At 44.1% G+C, this 22878-nt stretch overlaps 1 protein-coding gene across 2 annotated transcripts; it reads right to left on the bottom strand.

Moving 5' to 3' along the window:
• Positions 1-1062: 1062 nt before the first annotated feature.
• KHDRBS1 (KH RNA binding domain containing, signal transduction associated 1) lies at positions 1063-22344 on the bottom strand. Of its 2 annotated transcripts, XM_043994702.1 has the most exons (10): positions 21810-22344; positions 13922-14046; positions 12755-12871; positions 9577-9723; positions 7049-7182; positions 6796-6858; positions 5826-6027; positions 5440-5507; positions 5014-5072; positions 1063-2253 (listed from the first exon to the last, which is right to left on the bottom strand). In XM_043994702.1, exons 1-10 carry the CDS (start codon positions 22210-22212, stop codon positions 2156-2158), a joined length of 1416 nt encoding a protein of 471 aa, XP_043850637.1. In that variant the 5' UTR covers positions 22213-22344; the 3' UTR covers positions 1063-2155. The 2 variants fall into 2 exon arrangements, with proteins under 2 accessions (XP_043850637.1, XP_043850638.1); XM_043994703.1 differs by lacking the exon at positions 6796-6858 and having other exon boundaries at positions 21810-22342.
• Positions 22345-22878: the final 534 nt, after the last annotated feature.

Genomic DNA, 22878 nt, shown 5'->3' with positions numbered 1-22878 from the left:
GTAGAGAGGGGCATGTATGAAAAACCTTGAAGGTTGTGAGGAAAGAAGAATATAGCTGAGCATCTGGGCGCCTGTCAGTTGTAAGAGGCAAAATGCTCTTTAGAAGGGCTTCAGAGACAGTTTGTAATGCCAGATCAAAGACACCATCTCAGTTCCCCAGGGGCTTGGGAGGAAGTCCCTTAGATTGCTTTTAATACCAGGGTTCTCTACTGACATCTCTAAAGGCAGCTGCTTCAGGACGAACCCCTTCTAGTTTAGAGAATCAAGTTTTATTGAGAGCTAGAGGGGAGTTTAGAGCTCATCTAAGTCCAATCTTTCAGAGGTGGAAACTGAGGCCCTCCCCCCAAATGGGGAGTGACTTGCCCAAGGTCACACAGGTATTGAGTGGCAGAGTTGAGACCTAACCCAGGTCTCTTGACTCCAAATCCAGAGTGCTTTCCACTGTCACATATTCTCTCTCCTCAGTTCTCAGCTAAATATTTGAAACTTGTATTCAGAGCCCCCTGGGCCTCTGCTGAAAACTAGCCTCATGGTACCTGGTGTTTTAAGCCCTGAGACCTGTCCAGAGAAACAACTCCAAGTTTCCTTCTTATTTGGCTGTTGCTCCCCAAAAATCAGTTCTCTCTAGGCAAGATAATCAAACTGCTGTTGGTAACTTCCAGGGGGTGAAAAAGCTTTGGTTATCTTTTAAACTAAAACTTAACATCTTGAGATAAAACTTTTTTTTGGTTAAAAAAAAAACCAAAACCCCAAAACAAAAAAACAAAAACAAAAAACAGCCCACCCCACCGTTTTAAAGAATGCTTTCGAGTTTTAACAAGACCATTAACTTTAGAGTTAATTTAAGTTTATTTGAGAGATAACTATTTTATTGTCCACAAAAAAATGACAATTCATCACATTTACTTTGATTAAAAAAGGACTGAACTTTATTGACAAACTGCTGTAGACATTTTGACATAAGTCTTAACTACCTATTTAGGCAGACTTACACATGTAGCATTTAATTTTCAAGAACAAAATGGGAGGACAGTACAAATCCAATTAGGACTTTAGTCTATGTACAGAGTGGATTTTTTTTTCTTTTTTTTTTTTTTCAGCTGCAGTGTCCCTTTTTATATAACGCTAGTGTTGAGACATACTTGAATGAATGCATCATTTGGGTTGGCTCAGTCTTGTTATCTGGTTTAAAATGTACTTTTTCAGCCCCCAGCATCCCAAGGAGTATTGGTGGTTTTGCAGAAAGCAAACCTCAACCATATGCAATATTATGCTTTCTGATTTCAAACACTGGATTTATTAGATGCAGTGATTTAATTTTTTTTCTTAGCTAAAAAAAGCTTTGCATCAAATGAAATTCAGTCTGTCTGCTTCCTTCCCACCCAACCCCATTTCAAAACCTACTCCCTAAGTATCTCTCAACACTGTATGTTTGGGGCTAGATTTCAAAACCCACATATGAAAAAGTCAATTTTACAAACCTAATTTTTTTTGTTTTTTTTTTAAATCAATTAACTTTAAAAAAAATACACCGACTATTTAATTCATGAGGATCTTTCATATTAAAAATTTAAACTTAAGATTCAACCGCCATATGCTTTTAAGGAAATGTATTTGACATCTGAGCTTACTTTTAAACGGTGGCACCTACTACCGTTAATATTATGATTTTAAGTCTTAAAAACAGCCCTGAATTTTGAAATGTAGCCTAGTTTGGGAATCTGCAACTACAACTTTACGGGTTGCCTCAAACCAAACCTAAGAGAACGTTAACAAAGCTTAACTTCAGAACCCTTAAGCAAAGCAATGTCACTTTGGAAACTAACAGTTTTTTTTTTTTTAAACTCAACTTCTGTTTTTATTATAAAAGGTACAGTTGTGTTTATATTTAAACAACAAAGAAAGAAAAAGCATCTACACACTTTAAAAAAATTAATTCGATATTCCTAAATCTATTTTAACTAATTTTAAAATACTACATACAGAAGCCAGAATGCAGGGTGAGGATGGAGGAAGGGGGGAGAAGAAGGGAATCACGAAGAAAAACATTTAGACAATTACTTGTCTGTTGTGGGTAAAGCAACAGGAATCCTGGGAGATACAAGAAATCAGTAACAACTTTGCTCATAACTGATAATTTTCCCTCATGTTTGTTTTAATAACGTCCATATGGGTGCTCTCTGTATGACCCCTTCACTGGCCTAGCTGGAGGGGCCTTCAGGGAGGGCCTTGTCCCATTCCAGTCGTCTTGACCTGTGGGGAAGGAAAGCAAGAAGAGCTTGTAAGCCACCTGGAGGGCCGCCTGCCATGCTTAGGTGGGTGGGGAGAAGCTCACCTCAGCCTGGGAACTCTGCACTACTGTCAATATTTCAGCTTCTCCCACTCTTCTCCCAATGCCTCCAAAACACTTCCCTAAGGAATCAAGGCAAGTTCTCATGCTGGGACAGTCTCAAGGGAATGTGCACACTACATTCTTTACTCTCCCGGCTAGAAAAGCACAGGATGCTTATAGGCTACCACATAAACATCTCCCTGTCCTCTGGCACAAGTCTATCTTGTCAACAGGTACAGATAGAAAATTATGAGCTATTTTGGCTCTGAGATGGGCATGGGTGCAGGAGATGGGATGGGAAGAGAGGGGAAGGAGAGGCTGGGGAGCTGGGGACATATCCTAGAAGGGGAAGAATATCTATCTCTACTTCAGACAAGCCTGCAGCTAACAAAGAGCCATTCATCTGGGCAGGTGCGCTCTCAGAGGACCTTGGCAGGCAGTCTCATTAAGGTGATTGATCCTCTTTCTATTCCACGTTAGAAGGACAGCCTCTTCTTCCCATGAACCAGGCTGAATAGCAGGAATCCGCCTGCCCTCATTTCTACCCTCTGACTATATTTCTTTTTAAAAATTATCTTTAAGTTTAGTATTTTATTTTTCCCCAATTACATGCAAAATCTTTATTTTAACATTGGTTTTTTAAAATTTCCAAATTCTCTCCCTCTCTCCTTGACCCCTTATTGAGAAGGCAAACGAACAACATGATACAGGTTAGATATGCATAGTCATGCAAAACAGATCCACACTGGCCTCTGACTTAATTTCAAAAAGCCTTCCAGCCAGCAAGGATGGCACTGACTGCTGGGACTGAAGCAGAACAGCTGATTAGGCAGACAGTGTTTAAACTTAATGTTCTGGTTGGTCATCAGCACCTTCCCTCAGCCAGGAGATGTTACTGCACTAGAAACAAAGGCCAAAATCTTCTCATTCGTGATAAAGGAAAACACAAGCACCTCAGGAGATTTCTGCTCCATGAAGTTTCAATCCCTGCTCACATTCACATGCCTCAGCTAGTCAGTGTTCAAACTCGTCTCGCTCTTGCCACAGACAGGGAGAGCTCTACTGGTCCCTCTGAACAGCAAACACCACGAGCACCACACATACTCCAAACTCTTTGGAGGTGGCTGATGAGGACCACAGCGAGACAATGTCTATTTCTAATTCTATTTTTGTGAAAGGAGAGACCAGAGGAAATGACGGCGGATAAACAGATTAGCTGTGGTAGTATAACACAGCAAGCACAATGGAGCTGCCTGGCCTTCCCCAGCCTGGCATGGCTTCTTCTTGTCCCATTCAGCAGAAAAAAACAATCTGACTAAATAGAAATCCCTCTTTGTGCTGTTTCACCAATGGAGGGAAACACATGAGTGCACAGACACTGCCCTCCCAGACACCCAACATTGTTGATGGCAGCTGTCCAACTTCATTTAGCTCTCAAACTGCTTAACACGGCTTCCCCTAAGCAGGGAGATGTTCGACTTTGCCCATCCTATCATATTGCCAGTCAGGGCTCAGCTTTGAGGCCTGACCCAAGAGTTAGGAAAGAAGACACTGTGAACTCCCTTCAATGTTTCACAGAGAAGAGCTCCATGTTGAGGACTCCTTAAAGTCCCCTCAGGGAGACCTAAAATACTTTCTTCTATCTACCCCAAGACGTCCCTTTGCAATGCTCTCACGACAGAAGTCAGGACACAGCATTCCCTCTAAAGCACATTAATTCTGAAACTTAATTGGGCAGTGAGGCCAATCTGGAAAAATGCCCATTCAGCCTAGGCTGGGGGGGGGGGGGGAGAAGGCAATGCTCCTGTCAGCTCAGAGACAAAGAGCCATCTTCCAGAGGCCTAGCAGCTGGCTACCATCACAGTGGAGTGAATGGTTCCCCTGGACCCCTGCAGCCTCCTGGAGGGTTAGCTAGAAGGAATTGCAAACTATACTAGTCCGGCAGCCCTTGCTTGCTGGAGCCCAGTGGCAGGAAGCAATTTGCTCCAGGTCTCACACACAGTAAAACAGGACTAGGATGCCCAACTGAGTAGTTTTTCTACCTTCCTCTCTTTAAAGAAAAAAAAAAAGCTGTCCTCTTCTGATCCAAAATCCAAAGACATCCACAGTCACTTAGTGGGCTGCTTCTTGGCATTATAGCTGGGCTCTCGGAAACTGGGTCCTATTTTTTCTTGACTGTCCATTGATATAAAACAGATGAAACCCATCTGGCTAGGTTTTGGAAGTCTAACCCCCAAACTGTCTAGACCATCCTGTAAGCTGCTGCCCCATATGTGCTGTAGCTGACATCTACAGGAAGAGAGTCTAAGAGGAACCCAGCAGACAGCTAAGGAACCTCTTAGTTTATCCATCACAAACATTCAGGCCATGCCAGGCTAAAGTAGAAAGGACTTTTGTAAAAAAAAAAAAAGTGTCAGGTGCCACCTTCTTTCTGAAGCTTCATCTCCTTTCCTTCCCCTTCGTCCTTCAAATCCCAACAGCCAGACTCTTAACAGATCATCTCTACTATGATCGGAGTGGCTAACCTAGTGATCATGATGCTCTATCTGGTTTCCAGGTTAAGCCCTCAGCACAGTCTGATGGAGGGTTAACCACCTGGCCTTCAAGCCTCGAGGCTCAGCCAACAACAGCCAACACAGAGCAGACACCATTCAGCCCCCACCGTATCCATCAGGACATACCATAAGCTTCATAAGAATCTTGTGCCTCTCCGTGTCCATAGTCATAATACTCGGAATCCCTGTAAGATGAAGCCAAGCAATTAATAAGGCAGCAAGAGAACACTGGCTTCTCAGAACCATTTCCCACAGGTGGTTGGTTATTCAATGTCCTAGGCAGAAACCACCCTGAAGTTCAATCAAAATAATTACTTCACAACCAGCATGAAAAAAAATGGACCTTCTGGTCACTAACCCTAATGCCTCCTGTCACCTATTGCTGCAGCTAAGAAGCACGGGACACCTCCAAGATGCCACGTGTGCCTCCTCCGAAGTGAAAGCATCGTGGAGGTCAGGGCTGCTTTAGTTGCGGTGCTCACCACTGTTCCCAGTGCACTTCAATCCCTTTCACTCTGAGCCTGGGAAGTATGGGGAAAATTCCTCACTTACCCTTGGCCCTGGCTATAATAGCCTTCGTACCCTTCATAGCTTTGCTCAGCATAGGCATCATCATATCCCTGTGAAAGAGACAGAATCCAAAGTCAAAGAGTGAACGTGGCAAGGTGTTTATCCTAAGGAACGGACAAGCACCATCTTAGGCCGGATGGAGAGAAGCCCAAGTAAGAGAAATACCAAGAGTAAAGACTAACTGCAGACGCCTGCTTCTAGAGCCCGGCCAACGTCATCATCCCAAGGCTAAGTGTCACTGAATGATTCCAAGGCCTGCCTCCTTGGCCCTGCTCCCCATCCAGAGCTCCTCTAGCACTCAAGCATCTACGCCAACACTTAAACGGCCCTCCGTCTGTCGGGAGGGACACGCTGTTCAAGTTTCTTACATAGTCTTCGTAAGTCTCTGGTGCTGGGGGTGGAGGAAGAGGTATTCTCTGGATGCCCGTGGCTCGGGCTCTTGGAGTAGGGGCTCCCCTGACTGCTGGAGGGGGAGGCACCCCACGGGCCACACTGGCACCTCTAGTGATGGCCCCTCTCACCGGAGCACCTCGGACCAGTGCTCCCCGGGGAGGCCCAACACCACGGCCCCTGCAGAGAAGAAAGGAGAGTCAGTATCCCAGGGAAGAGGAGGTTACACACAAGAATCCAAAATACATCACTCGGCTAGACGATGGCCCAGTTACAAACAGGCTCCATTTCACAAAGTGTGGCTTTTAATGGGGCCTTTTACAGAAGAGGCCACCCTAGTGCCCAAGCTTGTGTTTGCCAGTCCTGTATTTGGCCTTCTGCCATTGCCCTGAAAGCCAATTATGATGAACGGCTTTTTATTGGAAGGAACATCGAATAGACACGTTTACGCTTGAGGAAAGACCTGCATCAAAAGACCCCACAGACTGTTAGGCAAGCGTCCTAACCCAAGCACATCTGGACCAAGTCTGAGGACAGACAAAAAGGCCTGTCAGAATTGCAGGGGTAACAGAGAACCTCAGATTTTCCCACAAAGGTTCCTGCAGGATTCCCCCACCTACAAGGTCCCCAACACTATCTCACAGAAACAGAACTTCATCGTGGGAAGGTTCTTAGTGAGGCCTTGCCTCGCTCCCCACCCAGGCCACTCGGGATCCCTCTACCAAAGCCCTGACAAACGGTTGCCCTGCCTCAACTGCAATGCTCATTTCCTGGTGAAGCAGTCCATCTCAGGACTGCAGGGTCTTACTCCAAAGCTCTTTCTCACAATGAACTGCAGCCTGCCTCCCTGTGACATTGGCCACTGGCCCTACGGCTGCTCTGCGCCTAGTCAACATCCCCAGTTCCTCCAACCATTCCTCATATGACAATGGTTTCGAGTCCCCTCACCATCCTGGGCGCCCTCCTCTGGACACACTCCAGCTTTTCAATGTCCCTCTTAAAATGTGGCACCTAGAACCGGACACAATACTCCAGATGTGAACACAATACTCCCGATGCCCCAGACGCCCAAGGGCAGCCTGAGGAGGGCCACAAAAAGACAAGTTTGGGGCTGGCAGGACACCCCTAGTTAGCAGCAGCAGAGCTCACCTCCCACTGAAGGCTTCTCTCCCTAGTTGTTATTTACCTTCTCAGCAATTACCTGGGAACAGGTGGAGGTGGAGGAGCTGCTCCCCTTCCTCTTACTGGTACCCCACGCCCACGGTTAGGCTCAGGTACTCCATTCAGATAAGATAATTCAAGAAACTGTTCCTGGCAGATATCATCCATCATATCCTGAAAAAAGAAAAGTAAGAGATGACATTTCATTCAACCTTCTGCTGGGAGATGTATCATCTCTAAAATCCTACCTCAAACCCTGACCTCTGGCCCTGACACCAATTCCCTCCCAAAGTCAAAATGAACACATGCTCTCTCCCCAAAAGAACCCACAAACCTCAATTCAGCAGGCAAGGTGCTAATCTCTTAATCCACCCCTCCCCCCAACAGACTCACACAGAGCCCAGAGCTAGCTAAAGAGCTGCAGAGCCCAGACCAGCCTAGAACGTAGAACTCTTTATTCCCACATATAGTTAAAAGATGCTCAAAAAGCTCCCTCTTCTCTGCGAAAGAGAATTGGCCCTAAGCCAGAAAAGCATCAAATGCTATTTGCCAATCCAAACTCCAAGCCTGTCTTTCCCCACATTTCTCCTGAACAGAACCATTCGTTCTTAGTGCTTCATGAATTTTTATACCTCCCAAGTGGATACCCCATTAGGAATGTTAACAGAATATTCTTGTAATGGGGGGGGGGGCTTTTTTTTTTTTTTTTGGATGGGTAGGGGGACTGTCCCCACTAACTGCTTGTGCCACACTGGGAAGTGAAGTCACCAGTGATAGCCTGGGTGCTCAGGCTCCTTCCAGGCTGCCACTGTGACCATGAGGAAGAGAGATCCTTTTGCAGGTCTTTCCAAAACCCAATTATGTAGTAGCTTTCCTAATTTACCTCTGCTGAAAAAGGGGCTGGAGAGAAAAACAGCAAGAGAATGTGTATCTCTTACCCACAGTTCTATCCAGTGACTGCAGCCAATATACAGCTACCCCAAAATGCTTGAACAAATTATCTCATAACAGAAAAATCTTGGTTAAAATCTCAGTTCACATTGTACACAGTATCAACAACATTGTGTGTTGATCAACTGCGATAAACTTGACTTCTCAGCAATACAATGGTCCAAGATAGTTCCAAAGGACTCATGATGGAAAATGCTCTCCAAATCCAGAAAAAAAGAACTGTGGAATCTAGATACAGATTAAACCCTACTATTTCTACTTTTTTTTTCTTTGAGGTTTTTCCCTTTTGCTCTGATTCTTCTTTCACAGCATAACTAATGCGGAAATATGTTTAATGTGACTGTATGTATGTATATATGTATATGTATATCAGATTGCTTGCTGTCTTGGGGAGGGGACAGGGAGGGAGAAAAATTTGAAACTAGAAATTTCAGGAAAACAAATGTTGAAAACTACCTCTTCATGTAACTAGAAAATAATAAAATACTTTTATGACATTAAAAAAAAATCTCAATAGGACAGCTAGGTGGTGTAGTGGATAAAGCAACGGCCCTGGATTCAGGAGTACCTGAGTTCAAATCCGGCCTCAGACACTTGACACTTACTAGCTGTGTGACCCTGGGCAAGTCACTTAACCCCCATTGCCCCCCCCCCCCCAAATCTTAGTTCACATTTTCTGTTACTTTAAACTGGACATTTCATATTAAAATTACTATGGAACACTAACTCCATTCATGAAATAGACTGGCCATCTGAGAATCTAGAGTGCCTTGAATTATGGGTACTAATGAATTATAATGGGCTGTTCTACCATGCTAAGATCCTCCAGTTCATCCCCCGCCCCTCTTCACCTTCCCAAATACTTTGTGGCTGAAAAGCTGACAATCCCCCCACCCCCACCTCCCCGTTATACTTCTTAAGAATTAAAAAAGTCCTCAAGATACCCAATCCCTTTGTCTTCAGGAAGGAAAGGTGCCATCATCCATATTTTATAGGTGAGGCAACTGAAGAGATTTGTCTAAGGACAAAACATCTTGTTAGTGGCAAAAAGGGAAGTGAAACCTAAAGGAATTATCTGTCCAGCAACAGTAGCAATACGAGAAGCAAAGTCCAGATCCTTAGGGTATACTGCTTGAATGACCTACATTTTATTTTTTTTTTAGTGAGGCAATTGGGGTTATGTGACTTGCCCAGGGTCACACAGCTAGTAAGTGTTAAGTGTCTGAGGCCGGATTTGAACTCAGGCCCTCCTGATTCCAGGGCCGGTGCTCTATCCACTGCGCCACCTAGCTGCCCCTATGACCTACATTTTAAAGTAAATGGATATACCCACCTGAAATTAGGCAGGCCTAATTACTGGACCTGCTATACCTTTCACTGGGACTGACAAAAGGCTTATGTACAATCCGTAGCGCAGCATCAGAGATAAGCTTGATGGAACTATGAGCCACTCTTTTCTACTATGTCGCAGTGAAAAGAGAGCTGCACCTAAAGCCCTTTCTCTTTGAGCAGGGCTATCCCAAGCCCCAGACAGACACAAGTCCCTCAACACCCTGGCAGGCACCTCGTGTTTCAAGGCCCTGTGAGTCTCAAGGGTGGCCCAGGAGGGGGACTTACCGGCACAAGGAACTTCTTAACCTCTTCCATAGCATGAGCCATAAGGGCATAGGCCTCACAGGGGGGTCCAAAGACTTCAATGAACACGTGCAGGTCCATGTTTAAATGGGCATACTTAGGGTCTCCTCCTTTGCGTAGCTCTTCTTCCTGAGGGGATGGAAAGAGGGATGGATATATTTATCTCCAGCATTTCTGCAGTGTGCTCAGAATACTATAGGTTAATGTTTCTAGGATCTGTGATTTCATCATTCCTTCCAACAAAGCAGAACAGAATACTCTGTTTATTTAAGTGTCCTCATGAACTGATCTGGCCAAGAACATCTGTTAGCTAGTACCCAGACCTGGAGCTAAGTCTCTCCCATAATGTGGTCAGACTGTTCTCCAAGCACACAAAACCAGGTCCACATGGCGCCTGTCTAACCCGGCAGGACCTCCAAAAGCATGAGTTCTGCTGGCCTAGCCTTCAGGAACCTAGGGATCACCTTCCTACTATGAGACACTGGACAAAGAAGATGAAAAGGAAAGAAATATTCAGAGGGAAAAACCCAAGCACACGAAAGGGAAACTAAAAATCAGCTCTCACAAATAATTTCACAATGTCTCATGCCCCCAAACAGAGTGGTTAAAAAGACTGAGGATTTATAGCTGGTGAGGTACCTCTAGAGATTGTTCAATTGAGTCATCATACTGCAGACCAGCAAACTAAGGCCTGGTGAGGCAGAGGGGGTGGTCTTGTTCACCATCACATAGGCACTCAGTATTGGAACCAGATCTCCTGCTCCAAATTCAGGGTTCATTGTCCTATGCCACATCTGCCCCTAACAGCATTGTTATGTACAATGTCACTAAACTTGTGGCTGGCTTATCTTGGTGGGACAGAAAGAAAAAAACAAGTTACCAGTCTCTGTAAGGAGAAAGAGTATGTTTAATTCTGGCTGAGAACTAATCACTCTGAGTTCCACCCCTGGATATTTATGGAGTTTGGACTATTTTTTATTTAGTTTTCTTTCTTTTTTTTTTTAAAGGGAATGAAGCATTAACAGGACTCTTAACTGGAAGGGCTTTGGGGGATCATCTAGGACAATGTCCTCATTGTACGGAGGAAGGAGCTGAGGCTCACTCAAGATCACATTAGTGTTTATATCTGAAAGACATTCTAAAAAAGAGAAAAAGAGCTTTTTGTACAAAAATATTTCTAGCATCTCTTTTTGTGGTGGCTAAGAATTGGAAATCAAAGGAATGCCCATCCATTGGGGAATGGCTGAACAAGCTGTGGTATATGATTGTGATGGAATATTATTGTGCTATAAGAAACAACAAGCAGGATGACTTCAGAAAGTCCTGGAAAGACTTGTATGAACTGATGTATAGTGAAGTGAGCAGAACCAAGAGAACATTGTGCACAGAGACAGCAATATTGTTTGATGAAGAACCGTGATTGACTTGACCATCCTCAACAGTACAATGATCCAAGACGATTCCAAAGGACTAATGATGAAGCATGCTATCTACCTCCAAAGAACGGATATTGACTGAACACAGACTGTGAAATATGCTATTTTCACTTTCTTTCATTTTTCTCTTTTATTCAAGTTTTCTTATACAAAATGACCAACATGGTAATATTTTACATAACTGCACGTGTATAACCTATATCTTGATTGCTTACTGCCCTGGGGAGGGGGGAGCAAGCAGGAAGGATAGAATTGGGAATTTAAAATTTTAAATAAAAATATTTTTAAAAGATCACACTAGTAAGAAAAAGAGCTTTGACTCCAATTCAAGTCTGATGACTCCAAATCTCATCTTTCTACTGTACTATTATTATGCTTTCTCCAGCATTAAGGAGTAGCCGCATTTGGGACAGATTCAAAAAAGCCTAGAAAGATTTATCCCACGTGACACAGAGTTCAGGGAGCAGAACTAGGAGAATAACTTAAATGGCTAATTACATCACTGTAAAGAAAAACAACTTTGATTAAATTAAAAACTTATATAAATGCAATGACAATCACAACCCCAGAGGCCCAAGGAGACAAAATGTTTCCCAACCTCTTGAAGAAAGGAACCAAATGTTTTGCCTAATATGTGGAAAATGATGACTTGTTATGAAGAACTTAGGTTTGGGTTTGTTTGGGGTTTTTTTTTTTGGGGGGGGTCGAGGTGGGGAGAGGGGATAAGAAGGAACAGTTAGTCATAGTGACATAATACAGAAATGCAAGACAGCTTTAGGAACTAACAAATGAATTTAGTATGTACTTTTAACCTCCCATCCCTTTCCTGAGTTTCACACATAATCTTCTCATTCTGTTCTTTGTAAACACAAATGTTCAAACCTGTTGTTTGTTAAGTTCAAAATAACAAAAACAAAATTAAAAAGAATCCTTGCATTAACACGAATGAAGCAAGTCCAGGAAAAACTCCTTATGTACCTGGAGGGCCCATGCTTCAGTCCTGACTCGATTATTCCAGCAAAGGACCAAATGGACCAGACTGAGAGAGGAAAATGACAACATAATCAAAACTGTACAATACTCAAAAGGGCTTTTTGGGCCATGCAACTCTTGAAGAATATAATCAAAAGCCTAAGGATATCAAGAAAAAACGGTTTCAAAAAGTGTTATTTTAGGTGGCTGGAATGTTTGCTACCAGTACGTCAAAGCAAGTTTCTTGGATAAGGTTCACTGCTTTTGAACACCAATCATACGCTGTGTGTTGTCATGGCTGGCCAAGATGACCATATTTTCAATGATTTTTAATAGCCATTATCCTTAAGCATACCCAAGGAAAAATAAAATAAAAGCACTGACTAGTCTACTCTGCTAGCTCCTACTCTGCTTTTCAAGAACGAGGTAACATTTCTCTTATTTCATAGCCTCCCTTGTATTTTAACCTAAGTGTTGGCACTTCTGAACTGTGGCTGAGAAACTCTGCCATGTCCAAGTCCTGTTTAGTAATGGAAAGAAGCAAAATTTAAAAAGGAATACTTCTTCAGATGTCCCTGTGGTTTTCCAGAGCTGCCAACAAATGTGCTAACTTAAGTCAACAAGCTTGCCCCCAAATCTCGAAGGCATCACATTGTGCAGGAGAACTCAGGGTATTTATTCCCAAAAACACATGTTTCCAAGCTGTCCAAATAATTCTGCAGCCTTTTTTTCAGTCTGCTGCCCTTATTTACCTTTGCTTTGTCTCTCATGGAACCTTTTCCCAAAACTGATATTTTGGCCCCAGTTTCCTCTTGCAGTCTTTTGATTGTGTTCCCTTGAGGTCCTAGGATCTTCCCCACAAAATTAAACTGACAGAAAATGAAAGAATAACAATTAGATTTAGTTGGTAACTGTCTGAATTCAATTGTTTAAAGCACGTTCTCAGAATAAGACAGATGTTTATGAGATCACCAGCAACAGGGACCTAGTTTAATCCCATCTTATTTTGAGACTTTAAGGATTTGCTATAGTATAGTTGCCCTTTCTGCAGTCTTCTTCCATTCTTCCCAGGTGGCCCAGCCTCTCTAAAATCACTTAGCCTTGCCCCATGGCACACTTGTCACTGGGTCTCTGCACCAGTAGCTTTCCCCGGCTTGAGAGGACTTTCCCTGAGCTTTCAAGCATCTAACAATTTTTGAGAACCTCAGGTCACCTCCATGCCACAATAAAACATCAGATTAGTATTTTAGTAGTGGTATTCTATTTAAAGATACATTTGATGGAATTAGTAGCTAATAAAAGAATTATACTCAATCACAAACCATTACTTTATTTTATTTAAAAAACCATTCTGTACAAACATACTTTTGGTAGAAAATAAACTAAAGGAGGGTAGCTAGGTGGTGCAGTGGATAGAGCACCAGCCCTGGATTCAGAAGGACCTGAGTTCAAATCCGACCTCAGACACTTGACACTAGCTGTGTGACCCTGGGCAAGTCACTTAACCCTCATTGCCCCTCACTGCAGATAGATAAATAAACTGAAGAGTTTCTGAAATGCCCCTTTCAGAACAGTTACTTGATTTTGCCAAGGATTCAGGCTAAATTAAGGTTTAGCTTATTAGCTTTAATAACTAATTTAAGCCTTACCATAAGGCAGGCAAGTCTTTGATGGTGAATAGTTTTAGTTCTTCAGTGTCAGACACGACCTCCCTGAATATAGCAAACATTCTTTCATAGCTTGAAAATGCCAAGAAATGAAGTACTAAATATTCTAAGTTTTAATAAAAACTGCCTTGGTGCTGAAACACACTTCTAGACTATGATAAAACAATCCCAAAAAATAACTATCCATTTAGTGACTGGTGGGGCACCTACTAAAAGGATACAAGGATCTTCCAGGTGACCCTTCTGCCTTACCTTGGGATATTGTTTTACTGGTATCAGGACTCGTTCCTTCAGTTTCATGTTCCTGTGAGAAAATAAATCCAGGTAGTTCTCCTCATCATCTTTCTTTGATTCACCCTTCTGAATCTTCTCGATTTCTAAATAGAATAAACAGTCATTTTATTTTTGAAAGGAAAATTCCCTCAGTCTCTTTATAGCTATGACCTTGAATACTGTGTGAGGAGAATCAAGGAGATGGAAGCAATGTGCTCCCAGGAATCTTGTTGAAAGCACCCCAACAGCTCAAATCAGAAGTAGAGACAGTCCAAAATTCTGTATCCTCCCTAGCAGATAAAAGTATCTAAAGAGATTTCCCAAGAGACACTGATCCTCCAAAAAAGAAAGAATTCTGTATTTGGTGTCAGTGTCAGAATTCACATGTGGTTGATATGAATAGGGAAACAAATCAATTTTCTAAATACAAACTTTCTGCTTCCCAATGACTCACTCCTTTAACCATCTGGGAAAGTTAATTAAGTTTAAAATTTCCAATGAGACTAAACAGACTCTGTCAGACTGTTTAGTACTTACTGTCTTCTCTACCCTTCAAAGGCAACCTCCTGTTGTCATCTAACCCAAACTAAAGGTCTAGAGAAGAAAGCTTCTCAACATCTTTTAGTCGAATTGGTTAAGATGGTTATTTTAGACTTCATCAGAAAGGGCTTTTTGCACCGAGCTGCCAGTCTTTTTTTTTTTTTAAGTGAGGCAATTGGGGTTAAGTGACTTGCCCAGGGTCACACAGCTAGTGAGTGTTAAGTGTCTGAGGCCGGATTTGAACTCAGGTCCTCCTGACTCCAGGGCCGGCGCTCTATCCACTGCGCCACCTAGCTGCCCCTGCCAGTCTTTATTTTAAGAGTAGCAGCTTAAACACTAAAACACAGCCCAAGAGACATTCTCAATCCCTTCCTTTACTCACTACTCAGGGACCCAGCAGTGTCCTCTGTTAGCACAGGGCCTCTCACACAGAGAGAACACTCATTGCTTTAAAGTACTGTTTTACCCAATCTCTGTTACTGACAGTAGGCAGGGTTCAGGAGTTCCACACCTTGCTCACACTAGCCACACATGACCAAAAGTCACGATGCCAATCAAAAGATGCCAATCTGTGGATGGGGTTTCCACCCCAAGAGCTCCAAGCACTTATAAAAACTACAGGTTTGGATCCAGCGCCCACCAAAAAATTCTTATTATATTTCTTTCTGTATTAAGTACCAAGTTTCCCATCACCATTTATAAATCCCTGCACTTGGCAGTTTATAACCACAATTTAGTCAAGACAAAACCAACTGTGAAAAGAAATGCATTCTCTTCACTGACTAGGGAAAGAAAAGTTAATTTTACTCCGAGTTTCTGATCTCTCCCCAAGAATATACCTTTATGAGGCATCAATACTTGACTTCAAGTCTCCTATTTATACCAAAGAAGCATCTCCAAAAACTTTGTAGTGAGCTAAATATGCTTAAGCTTGTTCCTGGATTCATATATTCTCTGTTATTAATAATATTTAACTTTTTCTTCTATTAACACAGGCTAGGATATGCAGAACCACCCAAACTCAATTCATCCGTATTTAAGTACCTCTACACAAAACTGTCCCTCACTTTTCAGATGAAACTATTCTGCATTCAACTTCTATTGCAATTACTAGATGCTTACTGGCAGCCCAGCTTATCACCAGCCTCCCTTCTCTCATTAATTACCATATCTTGTTCCCATGTATCATCGCTCTCCCACTCCCATGCCCCCATCACAATAGTGTACAAACCTCCTGTTTAGAATCCTCACTAAAAACTGATACCCCAAACTTCAGGAACTGTAGGAATCCCCGCCCCCTTCTTGTCTTCACTATAATTGTAGCCTTAAATATCTAGAATGTATAAGCTTGTAGGAATGCAGAACATTTGTTAATTTTCAATCACCTCACTCTGGGCCCTTTCTTCTGTAGCTTTTTGGTCCTTTCACAGCTCATCAGAACACCAGAAGTCTCATGTAGGGACAATGACAAAGAAAGGAGGACCGATTAATCTGATAGCTTTTAGGCTAGTTGGATTACAAGATTTAAACAAAAAGGTTAGGGTTATCTGCTATTTTGTTCACCTTTCTAATTCATCACAGTACCAAAAAAAGGAGTCCTACTATATTCTGTATGAATATACCTTAGAGTTATGTCTAGTTTGGGTTACTAATTTTTAGAAAGGTTGTGGAGAAATGGGAGAGGCCTCAGAGAAGTGAAACAAAGATGATTAAAAGGATGGAAAAGAAATCTTAAAGAACAGCAAGATCAAGCAACTAACTGGAGCTGTTTAACCTACAGAACAGAAAATTAAAAGATGAAATGCTCACTATCTTAACCAATATTAAGGGCTTTTACAAAGCGTATATTCATCTACTATTCTCTAGCTATGGGAGAACAAATGAACAAAACTTAATTTGAATTTGACACAAAGAACAGATTGATGGAATTATCAATCCACTCAACTTTCAAGGCAGGAAGATAGTCAATCTGGTTGGATAAACCTTCCCTGAAACTGATGATTTCTCCAGCTGAATCTATATAGGATCCTTTTCTTGACACAACTTTCCTTCAAAGAATGGGTTTATAATGATGTGAAACATCTAAGGAAAGTCAGCTGCATATGAGAATGACTCTTCCCCTAGGCAAATGTATTTTATATATTGTCTCTTGAAGCAATCTCTGACTATGCTCTCATGGACCAAAGGAAATTCAGTGGAGGTATAAACTGAGAGGCAACTATCATTTCCTAGAGTAAATAGTACATATGAAGAAATCTAGGTTGCTACCACAAGAAACCTGCATTACTGAGAAAATGCCTCACTCTGCAACATTGGAAAGGTAGGAAATATTGTTTATATTGTAAGACAGCTGATTTATTAACCAGTTTTCCTTTCCTGTTTGTTCCCCTTTCTGTTACAAGGGATGGCTTTGTTAGAAGAAGGGGAGGGATATATTCAGAAGTGTAGGTAATAATAAAAACAAGCTGTGGATAAAAAAAAATGCATCACTCCACTGAAATTGTACCTTGTGATGACAGAATCACAGCAGAATCCTTGGAACTTGGCTTTTTCTCCCTCCTGCCTGAGCCTAAGGATGCTCTGCCCTGTCTTCTCCACCTATCCAGTTCTTTCAGCTCAAACCCTATTTGTAGTTAAACTTTTCCTGATTACCCCTAATCTAAAAGTAAAGTATTCTTTCCCTCTTCAGAGTACAAACTACACAATTAGCTTCATGGAGAATTCCATAAACGTTCAGGTCACTGTTCTGTCCAACACACAGTATTTTCCAAAAATACCTTGGTGACACCTCTTCTGTTGGCAACGTGTATAAAGTGCATGTCTCAAAATCGGGGAGACCCCGCCTGGGGTTCCGTCTTGTGACACACACTGACCCAGGGTGAGCCACCTAGCTTCCCCAAGCAGCTAAGACTATGTGTAAGCTGAAGAAGCAAGTACTGGACCCAATTAGTAAAGGTAGTTCACCAGTGCAATCACAGGTCTCCAAAGACAAGCTAAAATCTCTGTTCTTTTGAACTGCTGTTTACAACTTTCCACATAGGTTATGCCTACTTTCTTTTACTTCATAAGCTTCTTATAGAAAGCATGTAGTAGCTGATACTTCCCATAGCTCCTAGTATGTTACCACACACAGTGGACACTCAAGGTCTTACTGGTTTGAATTTCTTGCTCTCAAAGATAACAAGGTCAGTTTTCTCTACAGCTTGGTGGTAAAGTCAGAAAGTTAGTACTTTCAAGTCAAGAAAAAATAGAACATGAGGGGGAAGGCTAGGTAGTGGAAGGGGCAGCTAGGTGATGCAGTGGATAAAGCACAGGCCCTGCATTCAAGAGGACCTGAATTCAAATCCTGCCTCAGACAGTTGACACTTACTAGTTGTGTGACCCTGGGCAATTCACTTAATCCTCATTGCCCCGCCAAAAAACCAAACCAAAATATAAAGATAAAATAGAGTATGAAAAAGGTCTTGCTTATACAGGAATGTAAATGCCAAAATAGCAGCTTGAGGATCATAGGCAACCATGCAAAGTAACAGGCCCAGAACTCAAAAGTAGGCTGCAAGCCAATTAAAAAGTAATTTTAAATGAAAATTTAAACACATTCCCAGCTCTGCCTCCCTATTAACAACCTATTTCAGTGTGCCGAGGCTTGTCATATTTGTTAAGCTAGAAACAAAGAATAAAAGTAAGATGCTTTAAAACTAGGAGAGATCAAAATATATGTGCAAAGGCCCAAACACTTACCTACAGAGCTGGCTTAAGTCTGAGATGTAATCAATAGTATTTCTTTACTCTAAAAATGTATGATGGGGGCAGCTAGGTGGCACAGTGGATAAAGCACTGGTCCTAGATTCAGGAGGACCCGAGTCCAAATCTAGCTTCAGACACTTGACACTAACTGTGTGACCCTGGGCAAGTCACTTAACTCTCATTGCCCTGCTCCCCACCTCCAAATGTATGAAAGTTGTCATAAGAGACCAGGCCAATAATAGATCCATCATGTTATTCTCTGATAACAGGACCCAGGGACCTTTGGCAAAAGGTTGGCTTTCAGAATACTAAATAAAAAAGGTTAAGGTGAACTATAAACACCTCTCAATTCCCTTATAAACCATTTTGAATCTACCATTCAGGAACTTAGCCAATGTTTTCTTCCTATGTATTTTAATTCTGTATTGCTTCTTTTGACAAGTCCTGTTATGAAGAGCAATACTGACTCTAAAATGGCCCCCTTTTTAATCTTCAAAGGATTCATTCACTTTTTCTATTCTACAATTTGGTTAACAAGTCTGTTTACCTTTTTCATATCCTTCATTGTAGTTTATGCCCATATCCTTCTCAACTGTGAACTTTTCATTTCATTTCAAGTCTGAATCTTATCTACCATTGTCATTGTCCTCTAAACAATTTTTCTAGTAGTTATATCTTACTTGAAGTTCAGTGACCAAAACTGCAAACATTCCAAATGTGGACGACGTGAACTATTATTTTCTAAAGGGTCAGGAAAGGCTATGCTGTTTTCATTTTTGTTTCTAGTCATTTCCTGATGATAGCCCATAATTGATCAGTCTTTTCACTGTTAAGGCACATTACAAAGCACTCTATTTCTAGATTCTTTTCCTAGGTTATCATCAAGAGCTTACAGCTCATCTTGTAAATAGAATATGAATTAACATTTTTAAACAAACACACATACAAGCTCATTTACCACTATACTGCCCACTCATACAGCCTTAGAATGCTTCCTGAGGTTTACTTTATATTTGAAATTCAGAAGGAACCATTACAATTTGTTCATAAATACCTTAAAAAGTTATCCCAACCCAGAACTGGAATACAGCTCTCAAAAATGTCCATTTATCCTTACCAAATGGTTTTCCTAACAATGATATTTCTCTACTCCAACCCCTCTATTAGGGTTCTTAAGGTGGGGTGCACGGAATTATTTCTTAAAAATATTTTGAGAACTGCATTTCAATATAATTAAGAGTTTTGTACTCTTTCAGTATTTTACTTTATGTATTTGCAAGCATTATTCTAAAGAGTAGATAGGCTTCACAAGATTGCCCAAGGGTCCATGATAGGAAAAAATAATCTAGGCTCTAATTACACTTTACTAGCTCACTAAAATTAACAGAAAAACCAAAGCTTAACAAATGAAAAGGTTTTCCTAAAGTTTCTTTTGGAAGGAAACAAAAGGGGGAAAATTCATTGATACACTCAGGTGGTTATTCTAAGAAACCTTTCATTTAAAACTCATGTTCCAGAGATGTATTTAATGGGAAGTTGGTACAGTCATAAAGGGGCAGGAAGGACCTGGCAACCTTGAGCTCTCCTTACCCTGTTTGGCCCTATAAAGGCCAAAGGAATTAAGTGTGTGGTTACAGTTCTAAACATAAAGCCAGACTAGAAATGCTGGAAGGCTGGAAAGTACAAGATAGGTCGTTTTTGAAGAGTTTCATCTAGATGTTTTTAAATAGTTTTGGAAGTATAAATTGCCAGAATATTTAGCAGCTGATGAGAGGTTCTAGGAGAAACCACTAGGTAGCTAAATTGCAAATGAGGAGCTACTCAATAGCAATATAAAGACTAATTATTAGATCCATCTTTCAGAAAACTAGTGGGGTTTTTTTTTTTTTGAAAATGGGTCACAGATTTAAGCATCACTTCCAGTAATTTTCAAAGCAATATTTACGTATCAAAAGAAGGTGCTTAATGAAAAGCAATTCATGTCACTTCGGTGTCACCACACTAAACCAATCTGACACTTAAGTGTCACTCAACACAGTAAAACCTCAGTCTAAAAAGTCAATACCCTCTCCCATGTAGGTTTCCAAAAGAACTGAATAACACCACACAACCCAGAATTAACTGTGGGCTACACTAAACACAATGGACCTAAAAATGTTTCTCATTTTATCAAATGAGATGGAAATTTGATTGATTTGGATGTTGACAACCACAGGTTTTGGTTTTTGTTTTTAAAGTCAAGACCTCTTTCAAGATAAAGAACAAAGAAAGGCAAATCACTTCTTTTCCAAGTCTCCTTTTGATGCTTAGGGTTGCCAAATACACTAACGTTTCAGTCCTGAAGGCTCAGGATTTTAATGTACTCAATAAATCTATTTGTCATAAGAAAGGCTTATTAAAAGAATACCACAACTATAAGCTAATACAAAGCAGATGGGTTGTGGTGATTTGGAGGAATCAGAGCTACCAGGTGATTGGATGGTGCTGATCAGGGAAAAGGAGAGTGTTTAGTATATACAGAACAAAGACGCGCATTTCCACTCTCTAGTCAGTTCTCCAACCAGGGAAAAAGACAACGACGAGCTCTTTGAGTGAGACGCCCGTGAGCAACTTCTGTCCATCCCAGGTCCTCTAGCAAAAGGGATAAAGAACGCCCGGCTCCCCCTCCCCCGGGGCTGTCGCCGTTCATAGATTCTCGAGTGGAGAACTTGAGGATCCTATGCCGTTAAACAAGCGGGAGGGGGGGAGGGGAGCTGGGGGGGGGGGGGTAGCGGGGCTCCTCTGCCCCCGGGCAACAATTAACCGTTCTACCGGCGTATGAAATGGGCCGCCCGAGCCTCGGGCTCCGAGCCCAACCGAGGGGGAGGCTCCGAGCCGAACGGGCTGCTGCGCCGCCGAGGCTCACGGCGGCGCCCCCCGGGGTCCGCAGGCGCCCCTAGCCGGCTCCCGCCTCGCCCCGCCCCCTGCCCCTCCCACTTCACGCGGCCTCTTTCCCTCCCGGGGACAGCAGCCGTGCGCCCCGGCCCGGGCCCACAAGCCTCGAGAGCCCTCCACGGCCCGCTGACCCATGGAGGCAGGGCCGGGTGCGGGCTCCTTCCCAGTCCCCCGCCGTCGGTCGGTCAACGAGCAGAGTTGGCGCTTTCGAGGCGCCAGGCACCGGCTACGACCGGAGCCCCACGTAGTGACACAAAGGCGGGACCTCGCGCCCCTCGCTTTAGTGATGGGCAAACCGAGGAGCACAGGCATCTTGTTCCCTCCCCGCCCCCTCTCCTCCGGCCCGTCTGACAGGGAAACTGAGGCTCGGAAGTGTCTTCAGGTATCTTGTTCACGCACCGCCCCCTCCCCGGTTTTACAGGCGAGGAAACTGAGGCCTCGGCTTCCCTTTCCAGCCCGTGACCTAATAGTGATTTCCCCAACGCCACCCCTCCCTCGGAGCTTCGTAGCCCAGGGGGGCGCTCCAGGGACGGAGCCGCAGGTCTCTCAGAGGCCGCCACCGAGGCCCCTTCCGTTACAGACCTGCCCCGCTTGAGCCTGGGCCCCGACCCCCTCCCCGGCTCGCCGCCGCGGGGGACCGACTCACCTGCGGCCAGCAGCTGCATGGCGTGGGTGAAGGACGGGTCGAGGGAGTCCTTCTCGGCCATAAGCTCGGGCAGGTACTTGTTCTCGGGCTCCATCTTGGCGGCGGCCGTAGCGGAGGGCGGCAGCAGCGGGGTCGGGGCCGGCGCTGGGCCGCCCCCGCCCACCTCAGGGCCCCCGCCGGTGGCCGAGGGCGGCAACAGCGGCGGCGGCTGCGTGGCCGGGGCGGCCCGAGAGCCTCCGCCGCCGCCCCGAGGGCCTCCGCCGCCGCCCCGGGGCCGGTGAGAGGACAGCGGCTGCCGGGACGGCGCCTGGCGCGGCGGCGGGTGGGCGCCTGAGGGATCCACGGCGCCGCCGCGGCCCAGGGGCCGGCACAGCCGCGCGACGGGGTCGTCCCGGCGCTGCATGAGTGCGGAGCGGGCGGGAAGGCGGCTGAGGGACGGAGCGCGGCGGCGGCGGAGGCCCGCGCAGCGGCGGCGGTTGGCGAAGGCGGGAGAGCGGGCGCGGAGGCGACCGGAGCGAACCAGAGCGACCCAGCGAGAGAACGACCCAACGAGAGAGCGAAAGAGATCACCGGAAGTGAGCGGCTGCGCACGCGCGGCCCTCCACCGGCGCCGCCCTGCTCTAAGAGCCGAGAACAAAGTCCCTGACTCTGCCACTGCGCCTGCGCACCGCTACCGGCGCGCACCTCGTTAAGTCTCCGCCTCTCACGTCGACGGCCTCCACAGACAAGTCGGCGGAGGAGCGCCAACCGAGCCCGCCTAAGGCCAGTACGCACGCGCTAGTCCTCCCTCGCTCCCGCTAACAAGGGACCAAGTTGTAGCGCGGACACGTGTCTCCACCCCCTGCGGGCGGGCAGCGGGCTGGGGCTGGGGCTGGGGCGGGGGCTGTGGAATGTCTTTGTCTGAACGCTGCCCCGAGGGCTTTGGGAGAGCTCGATTTGCAACACTTCGGAGCCCCGCCCCTTTTAACTGTCCCTGGGGGAAGGGAAAAGGGAAAGGGAGGTGGAATTTGAGAGAGGTGCTTAAAGAGGAAGGGGGTTAAGGCCCGGAGGGAAAGGGGGAGGGGAAGAG

This window comes from Dromiciops gliroides, chromosome 3 (assembly GCF_019393635.1).
Source record: "Dromiciops gliroides isolate mDroGli1 chromosome 3, mDroGli1.pri, whole genome shotgun sequence".
Classification (NCBI taxonomy): domain Eukaryota; kingdom Metazoa; phylum Chordata; class Mammalia; order Microbiotheria; family Microbiotheriidae; genus Dromiciops; species Dromiciops gliroides.
The sequence above is the reverse complement of the archived record's forward strand: the minus strand, read 5'-3'. Positions and strand labels throughout refer to the sequence as shown.

Bases quoted from the DNA above. Each gene is read 5' to 3' on its own strand.
- KHDRBS1 (XM_043994702.1), bottom strand. From the start codon at position 22,212: ATGCAGCGCCGGGACGACCCCGTCGCGCGGCTGTGCCGGCCCCTGGGC. The intron at 9,724-12,754 runs GTAAATAAGGGC...CCATCCCCTCAG, and splicing joins CCATGAGAGACAAAGCAAAG to GAAGAAGAGCTACGCAAAGG. The intron at 5,508-5,825 runs GTAAGAAACTTG...TCTCTTTCACAG, and splicing joins CAGAGACTTACGAAGACTAT to GGATATGATGATGCCTATGC.